Source organism: Furipterus horrens, unplaced genomic scaffold (assembly GCF_987537825.1).
Source record: "Furipterus horrens unplaced genomic scaffold, mFurHor1.1.pri manual_scaffold_11, whole genome shotgun sequence".
NCBI classification, from domain to species: Eukaryota; Metazoa; Chordata; class Mammalia; order Chiroptera; family Furipteridae; genus Furipterus; species Furipterus horrens.
In genome coordinates, this window is record NW_028327181.1 from 54,442,542 (window position 1) to 54,451,541 (window position 9,000).

Here is a 9,000-nt window from a genome sequence, read left to right on the forward strand (position 1 = left end):
GCACTTTCAAATAGCTCTGAAAATACAAAGTCACTACATGTGTGGAAAGCTGTAGGTCTTGTGTTGTTAATGTGTGTGGGGGGGGTGGCTATAGATACCACTGCTCTAAGGGGGTGTGTCTCAGGGTGCTATGTAGCATTCACTGTTTCTCTCCCCAGCTGTGCATCTGTCCCTGGGTGTCTTCCTGTCTCTCAGCATGTTATGATGTCCTCGCTTTAGTGAGCTGTTTGTCAGAGAATGTTGATCTGCACTTCTCTTCCCTCTGGTCTCTCCACCTGTGTCACTAGATATGTGTAGGGGGAGTCTCCCTCAGCTCCCTTGCCCCCTCACACACGGCCCTGCCCCAGTCTTGGACCCCTCCCTTTCTCACTGGGCCCTGTTGCTGGGCTCTGGGTTGCCATAGTGACGGTTGCCAAGTCCCTGAGGCTGATAGCCAGCGATGGGGCTGTCGGCTTCATCCACTAGGGAAGCTGAGGGGGGCTTCCCATTGTGTGAAGAAGGGGATGTTGCCATGACAACAAACCCCTACTAAGGGGTAAGGGACCAGCTCTTCCACACCCCCTCAAACCTCCCCACCTTGGGCAGCTCCAATGCGGACGTGGAAGGCAAGAGTACATTCTAGACAGCCCAGCACCTGACCTCCCTGTTTTCAACTTCTCTCCAACAGTGCCTGCACCTCTAGGGGTCCAGGCATCTCGCTCAGACAGGGGAAGGGGCAGGGGACCCATGGGACAGCGGAGGGGCAGGAGGACCCCTTGACCTCCAGGCAGATGGGAGACAGCGGGAGAGAACCTAGAGTCAGGAGAGGGGCGGGTAGGGCAGAGGTTGTGACCCCTGCCAACCAGCTCCAACGATGCTCCTGACGGCTGCTTTTGTGGTTGGAGAAAGGGGCTGAGTCTAGGGGGTTGGGCACCTTGGCTTTTTAAGGGAGAAGAGCCTAGGTCGTGGGTACACAGGGAGCCAGGAGAGGCAGCTTTAGTCTTCTGGGGAGCCACACCCCTTCACAAAGCAAAATGCCCCAGTCAGAGGTGTCTTAGGCAGGGATGGTGGAGAATAAACTAACACGTGAACATGTTTTTTTCCACTTTGTTTCTGACTGCGATTTGCCTCATCTCCAGTCTCCAGTGCTTTGGCTTAGCAACGGACACTCAGGCTTTCCCCACGTGTGAAGTTATACTCACATACATCCCCATTGGATGTACTGGAAACACCCGCTCCCTCCAGCCTGGGTTCCTCTCACCTGCCAGAGGCAGCTGCCTTCCTCTGCTCTCTCACCCAGTACATTATCCCACCTGCAAGGCACTGCCCAGATCACCCCCCCAAACCCTCTTGCTACCCTTCCCCTTGGTTTCATGCGATCCAACCCTCAGCTTGAAAGCCATGCCAACCACCAGTTCTCTTCCCAGTTCATGTCCAGTCATTCTCCAGTCTTCTTGTTAACTTTTGACGTTTTTTATTTATTTATTTATTTTGGTTCTTGTTGTTCAAATTTCCCTTTTACAGTAAACTATTGAGGTGACAGCCATAGCCTGCCACCTCCCCCATGGCAACAGCAACTTCCTGTTCCCTGGATGGAGCAATTAGAAAACTCAGGAAGGAGCTGGGAACTACACCAAAGAGATGACTTGACCTCTGGTGGACTAAGCAACTATGTTGGCTGGTGATTGAGGTGGCTGACCTGGTGCCCAAGGGCAGCTCTGATCTAATGAAACTGAGCTGGGAGGAAACTGAGGCAACACCCCATTATGTACTACAGGGCAGAAAGAGGTATAAGCTGGTCACTATGGAAACAAAGGCAGTTGCTAAGTGCCACCATCAGCTAGACCAGTCAGTGGGCCACCATTTTGGTCACTAAGAAGGGAGCTGTGTTGAATTTGAAGAGTAGGAAATGGAGCATGTGATGAACAAGACAGCCATCTGGGATACTGGGGGACAGCACATGGGACTAGTCCTGTTGAGTAACAGAGTCTATTGGAATATGGAAAGGGAAGAAGAACAAGACAAATTGGACCTGCCACAGCAGATGGCAGTCATCTTAGCTGTCTTAAAAGCAGCACAGAGAACAAAGGAAGGGAGATCCTGGGAAGTGCCACTGAGTACTAGGAAAATCCTCCTCAGTCCACCCAATCTTCTTCCAGTCGATAAGTTCCAGCTTCCTCCTGAAATAGGAAGCTCTTCCTGCCCCCCAGCTTCTCCACAGAGTAAGAACCATCCACCGCCCTCCCCTCAAACCCCCAGACTAAGTCACTTGAGTTCCAGCCAGACCACTTCCTGTTTCAGAAGTGCTACTTCCTGTCCTGGATGAAGGCACTTCCAGTTCCTGCAGCACTGCTTCTGCCACTTCCCAGGCCACTTCTGTCCAGGCCTGGACACTTCTTGTCTGGAGCAAGCCACTTCCTGTCCCAAGTGACCCATTCAGCATCAGACCAAGTCCATATGTGTCCCAACGGGTTCGTATCTTGCTATTGGCCACTGGACAAAACGGACACTTCTCATGGTAGCTGTCGTGACCCAACCACCCCAAATGGCCAGAGTAAGCATGTAGAGGCCTGGGGCAGGGCAGAGAAGGAGGCCCTGCTGCCCATGCCCTGAGCTGGAGTGGAGAGCCAGAGCCTTCCCCATAAGGCCCCCATTTTTGGCAGACTGAGGGGAGTGGTTGATAAGAGGTCAGAAGAGGGAGCTGAGAGGAGAAAAGCTCTGATGCCCCCACCCAGGAGACGGGAGAAGCACAGGCTAAGAAGCCAAGAGGGTAAAAGGAGATGTAGGGAGGAGGATGCTAGGGAAGAGGAACAGACCTAGAGACAGAAGAGAGAAAGAGAATGAGAGAGAGAAGAGAAAAGAAGAGAAAAACAGTGAGAGGCAGAAAGACAGAGGTGCCAAGCAAAAGACAGACTGTTCCCACCCCTAGCTCTCAGTGGGTAAGGGGAGCAAGGATCCCTGGGTCACAGAAGAGGTGGCTGAGCCTCTGCCTCCTCCCCAAGGGAACAGGACCCAAGGACACAGACAAAAAGGGGTACACATGGCCAACCACAGGGCAGGAAGTGGTTCAGTGAAAATCCTAAGGAAGCCTACGAGTAGAGGAGAGGGCAACAGCCAGGAGGAGCAAAGAAGCTGGTGGGGCAAAGGGGGCCAAGGAGATGCTAGAGGTGTCCCTCCAACCATGAATTACTCTGGAGGAGCACCACAAGAAGGGCTGGATCCAAGAGAGCTAGGTGGGAGGAGCCCTCATACCTTGTAGTAGATGTTTGGAGGGCTCTGGGGGGGCCCGTCCTGCACGATGTACACAGGATGCCCATAGTCACCACTCACCTTCTCATAGTGGGGACAGAAGGGGGGGTCTGCAGCCCCACTACCCCGAAGAGCTATCCCTAGTTCCCCGGGCTCAGCCTCCCTAGGTCCCATCCCGCCTCCACCCCCGAGACCCAGAGACCCACCCCTCCCAAAGGAGCCAGGACCAGGGTGGCGACTCTCCGAAGGCTTGGCCCGCCGTCTCCGCCAACACATGGCACCCCCAGCCCCTGCCACGCCCAGCAAGAGCAGCACCAGCCCCCCTGCTGCCCCGGCCACTGCGGGCATGCTGGGAGGGGGCAGGGGGCCTTCAGCACCCCGGGAGGTTGCATTGCTGGTGGGGTCACCTGGCAGGGAAGGGGTGAAGGAGGAAAGAGGGGGAGGGGCTGAAGGAGCCACCTAGACATCTGGACAGCCAGCTTTGGGGTCCCCATGAGCTTCCTTGGCAGTGCCCAAGCCCCTTGGGGACCCCATCTCCCCTCCACCCTCAAGCCCAGCTCAGAATCCAGGTGTGTCCAGCCCTTCAGCTCCATGCCAAAGAGTCCCCCCGACTTCTCTGACAGCACTGATTGAAGCGCTGACTTGGCTAATTAGTTCTAATTGAGTCTTTTCCTCATTTGGCTTCCATTTCCCTCCCACCCTCCCATCCTCTCTTCTCCTCTTTCCTGTATCATACCCCCACCACAAAAAAACAAACAAACAAAAAAAAAACTAAAGAGGGAGGGAGAGGGTGAGGGTGAAGGCAAGGCAGCTGGGATCCAAGAGCAGAGAAGGCTGGGGAAGGAAGGAGGTTGGACCCCTGGTTCCTACCTGGCACATTCTCCTTCCCAGGCTCCAGGCTGTGGGCTGCCCCTTGGTCTCTTTCCATGGGTACTTCAGACACAGGCTTTCTGGGGGCAGCCCCTCCTCGGGGACCTGGAGATAGGGAAGACCCAAGAGAAGGCAGCTGAGACAGCAGCCCCCTGACCACGATGGTACTGCAACAACCCCCTCAGCTTCCAGGAGGTGCACCCCAGCCCCACTCACTCTGTCCCACTCGGAGAAGAACCTTCATGCCTCTGGTAAGGCACACACCTCCCTGCAAGCTTTCCAGGCCTTCCCGGGTCCCATCAGACGTGGCTGGGAGAAGAGAGCCAGGGGGTGAAGTGAGCACTCCAAAGTCTAGCCTCAACTCTGTCTTCATGCCCTGGCACCAACACCCCCCAAGGATATAAGGGGTCTCTCTTGGTTCTGGTGGTCCCTCCCTCATCTGTCCTCCAACCCAGGAGCACGCCCCCACCCAATCCTGCTGTCTGCCCAACATTACCAATTATGTAGTAATCATGGTGTGAGCGGAACTCGTGGCCCCAGAGGTTAGGGCTATACTCCTGGAACTTGATGGTGAAGCGGAGATCCAGGTCTGGCCGGTCACAAGTGAGGAGAAGGTTTGGGGCAGGGGGTGCCTCACAGCGTCGGCCCTGGGCACCCCCTACCAGGTACAGCTTGTAGAACTCATAATTAGGAGAGGAGTGGGGGCCAGGAGGCCGGGCCCGGGGGCAAAGCAGGTCTAGCCGGTCCCCAATCTGAGGGTACAGCACATAACCACCCTCTGCCTGGAACCTACAGGGAGGTCAAGGTGAACAAGGGGGAGAGGTGTCAAAGGTCTGGCCCCTAGAGCTTCGCTTCCCTCCTCCCACATCCCTGCAGAACAGCCTTTGTCTGAGGGAAAAGTCTATTCTGATAGAGCAGGCACTGAGGACTCTGTAAGCTCACGTTGGAAGCAGCAGGAAGCCAGGCTCTGAGGTCTCCTGCCCCTTGGTGTGCCCAAATGCACTCTTCAGCCTGCCCTCACCACATGCACACTGCCATCTCTCCCTTCATCACCAGCTCTGTTGCCGTGGCAACAGGATGCCAGTTACCAAGGAGCTGGCCTCTTTGGAACCACACAGCCCACCCCTCCCAGGTGATTTCACTATTCCTTGGCAGTCAACCATGGGGGCAGAGCCTCCCCTCCCCCAGACCACCACCAAATTTCAGGGATTTCAGGGCAAAGGTGGGGGGCAGGGGGAAGGGTGATCCAGACCAGTGTCCCAAGTTAACCAGGCAATGTGATAGGAGGCAAATGCCTGGTCTGGCAATGGCCCTAAATGGGGTTAATGGGAACCAGGGTTTGGGGACCCAATATTTCCCTGCTCAGTACACCTCCTCCCCCAGGTCTCAGACCTCCTATTCAAAGTGCCCCGTTGCTTTGAAATTGAAGGAGTTGACTTTTCTAACCACAACCAACACAAGCCCACATCTCCCTCTGCTCATTCATCCACTGGCCCAGCACAGCTAATACTTGCCAAAGACTACAGCACCTCCCTGTGCATTAATGGCAGACAGGGTCTCAGAACTGGATCCCAGGGGACTGCTGCTCTGTATCTCCCCAGACTCTCAAATGACTCACTCTCTCCCACCCAACATCCCAGAGCCTCCAGAACACCCCAATTTCCTTTTCTCAACTCTACTAGAATATGACTAATGTCCTCAAACTGTACCAGATAGGCTGCATCTAGGAGTTGGTGGGTAGGAGACTGAATAGAGAAAAGACAGTTGAGATTATACCCGAAGAGATATGGGAGGGAGGCTAGAACAGGGAAATGTGAGAGAGGCTGTGAAGTACGGAGAGGAAGGGCAATAATCTTAGTGCGCCTTTAATGAATATAAATGAACCAACACCTTAATGCTAATCCTCATAAAAGCTATAAGGATTGAGGATACCAACACAGAAAGGTTAACTAACATGCCCAAGGCCACACAGCTCAAAGCACTGAGCTAGGATTAAGACTTTAGGATTTAATGAGCCCCAAAGTCCACCCTCTTCCCAGGGCCTCAGGCACACCCCACCACCACCACCAAGGAAGTAGGAATTTTTCAAAACACAGAACTCTTTTGCTAATGGGGAATGAAATCTGCATGGAGGCAAGGGACCCAGGTTACCTCCCAAGGGTTCTGTCCTACCGTATGTGGCTTGAAGTTTCATCTGACCCCCTGGCCTTTTTTTCAGAGCAAAGCAAGCATGCCTGGAACAGAGGGTCTAATGGAAGAGTTTGCAGCAAAGATGGGGGAAGGGGCAATGGAATCCTTGGGACTCCAGATGCAAGAGGGCAAAAGAAGTGGCTTTATGGAGGCTCCAGGCTTCTTTCAGAAAGAAGACCCCAAGCCAGAAACGGAGGAATATCACCTGGTTGGGAAATTGTTCCACCAAGGGCTGAGGGCAAGAGTTGGGAAACACGGTGTGAAGAGTCAAGAAGCCTTGGGGGAGTTGTCCCCAAACTGAGCCCCCTTCCCTCCCATCTCCACCAGAGTCCCTTCTGGGGAGGGAGGCACCCTGCCTTTCCCTTCAACGCTTCAGCAGCACCTACTCAGCTGCTCTCCTGAGAGCTGACACTAACCAGGCTCCCTCCAAGCCCAGCCCCCGACACCATGCAAGTCTCCCACAAACCCACATAACCACTCCACTGCCCTCCCGGCTCCCCATGAACTTTCAGATCCTTGCCCTTTGGGGTCTTTCAAACTCCCAACACCTGGATATCACCACCCACATCCAGCTCTGTTTGTGACCCAGGAATCTGGCTCCCAAGATCACCTCTGTCTAGTAACCCATCAGCTCGCAGCAGGGCACCAGCTGCCTCCCTCCAGCCTCCTTCCAGCTCAGAGAACTCAGCCCCAAAGTCCTCAAACCTTCTCTACTTCTACTGGGAGGGTGTAGGGTCTCCCCAGCCCGAGTCGCTCACCTCTTATTCGCTGAATTCCAGTAGACAGGCTCCAGGCTGAGCCCAGACACCAGCCCCCAAAAACCGAGCAGCAGCAGGGCCCCGACTTGCACGCCCCCCGGCCTAAATTGGGGGGCCCCCATGACCCCACCAAGGCCTGGGGGGCGGGGCACCAACTCCCCTAAAGTCGCTCACCCCCTGGGGTGACTGCCTTAGCTGTCCTGGTTATTCTGCCCCGACCTCCCGGGCGGCTGACACCCCCTGCTCCCACGCGGACCTGCTTCCTGCTCTGCCTGCTGCCCGCTCCCCACTCCGGAGCGCTCAGCCCTCAAGAGCCCTTCCAGGGGCGGTCTGCAGATTCCCTACGTCCCAGCCCAGGCTCCAGCACCCCAGGATTGCTGAGCGGGCCTAAGTCGGGGACTGAGGGAGCCAGGCACCCGGCGGAGGTGGCATGGGGCGCCGGACAAGGGAGCAAGGAAGGGGGCGCCAAGCCGGAGCCCCAGCCTCGCCGGGATTGAGGGCAGCGGGCTAAGGGAGGAAACCAGTCCCGAGCCCGGGAGGGGGAGTTAAAGGAGAGGCGGGGAGGGGGAGAGGATGGCGGAGGGAAAAACCGGAGCTGGAGCTCAAGGCGGAGCGGGCGGCAGGATCCCGCAGCCCACGCCCCCACACCTCCCTCGCCCGCCCGGCGCACCTCCCGCCGCCCTGCTCCCTGCCTCGGTCTCTCACGCCCCCTTTGTCTTTGCGACTCGTCTCAGGCTTAGTTTCTGCCGTCTCCCCTCCGGCTCTTGCATCGCCCGAGCGCTAGGGATCTTCGCCTCTCAGATCCAGAAAGGCTCTCCTCTTCTCCACCCCAGGAACCCAGCCCCTTTCACTGTTCCCGCAGCCTCCGCCTCCAGCATCCCCAAACAACACCGCTGCTCCCGGGAGGTCTGTAGAGAATGATAACCTTGAAGGCTTCGCACTTTACCAAGTGGGCTGAGTGATCATCGCGACCACCTGTGTGAGGTGGGCGGGGCAGAGCTAAAGGATCCCCATTGCAGTGATAAAGAAACTGAGGCTCAAGGAGGCCCCGGGACTTGCCCAAGGTCACGGTGTCTAGGCTAATGCCAGAAACCAAACCCAAGCTGCTGAACTCTCCCACTCATGGGGTCTTTTCTTGTCACCGTCTCCTGTACCCTTTACTGTTATCTACGGGTTGGGTGAAAAGCAAGCGATTAGGGGGTAAACTTGGGCCCTTCTTTGATGGTTATGGAGAGAAATGGAGCTGAAAGAGGAAAAGGAGTACCTACAACCCCAAACCCACATTCAGCTGGAAGGGCTGTTTCCAATTATCCTGGGGGAAGGGAAGGGGTATGCCTTTTTGGGTGTAAGAACCCTAGCTTTCAGCACCTCTGGGCAGAGGTGACATTCCTTTCCCCTGTTGAGCTGTGACAGACCTCCAGTCCCTTCCCTTTCATTTTGAGATCCAAAATCAAATCCCCTGCTGACAGTATCTCTTCAGAGCTCCCCTTCACAGTGTCTGGCAAGGTGTGTGTGGGGGAGGAGCCGCTGCTGGAAATAACACACTCCCCCACCCCCGCCCCCAAAGACAGAGCAGATAAATGAAGAACCACCACCAGTGACAACTGCTGAATGAAAGACTCGCCCTTGTTCTGCATCTAATGGGAATACAGAATTTGACGTCTGTGTCTTTAAGCACCTTTAGTCTTTTAAAGTGTGTCCTTGACTGGCTACTCAATCACCTGCCTCCGGGGGGAGTCCAGGGGAAGGGAGGAGGGGTGCTTCTGCTCCCCTCCCCCAGCGCTGAGTAATGGTCCCTCTGCTGCTGGATGATAGTAAACAGTGCTGAGCCAGAGAGAGCGGTGTTTTGTCTGCCACTGTCTGACACACAGCTTCTACCACTCCTGCCCAGTCGCTCACTTTGACCCCTGCCACCCACCTTGGGAGTGAGATTTCAAACAGGTTCCCCCCACTT

General features: G+C 55.7%; 1 protein-coding gene across 2 annotated transcripts; it reads right to left on the reverse strand.

Moving 5' to 3' along the window:
- Positions 1–2,329: 2,329 nt before the first annotated feature.
- On the reverse strand, positions 2,330–7,668 carry EFNB3 (ephrin B3). 2 transcript variants are annotated; one of them, XM_090292296.1, is made up of 6 exons: positions 7,047–7,666; positions 4,595–4,887; positions 4,315–4,407; positions 4,099–4,203; positions 3,435–3,635; positions 2,330–2,795 (listed from the first exon to the last, which is right to left on the reverse strand). In XM_090292296.1, the coding sequence occupies exons 1-6, from the start codon at positions 7,166–7,168 to the stop codon at positions 2,734–2,736; spliced, it is 876 nt and encodes a 291-aa protein (XP_090148422.1). In that variant the 5' UTR covers positions 7,169–7,666; the 3' UTR covers positions 2,330–2,733. The 2 variants fall into 2 exon arrangements, with proteins under 2 accessions (XP_090148422.1, XP_090148421.1); XM_090292295.1 differs by having other exon boundaries at positions 2,728–3,635; positions 7,047–7,668.
- Positions 7,669–9,000: the final 1,332 nt, after the last annotated feature.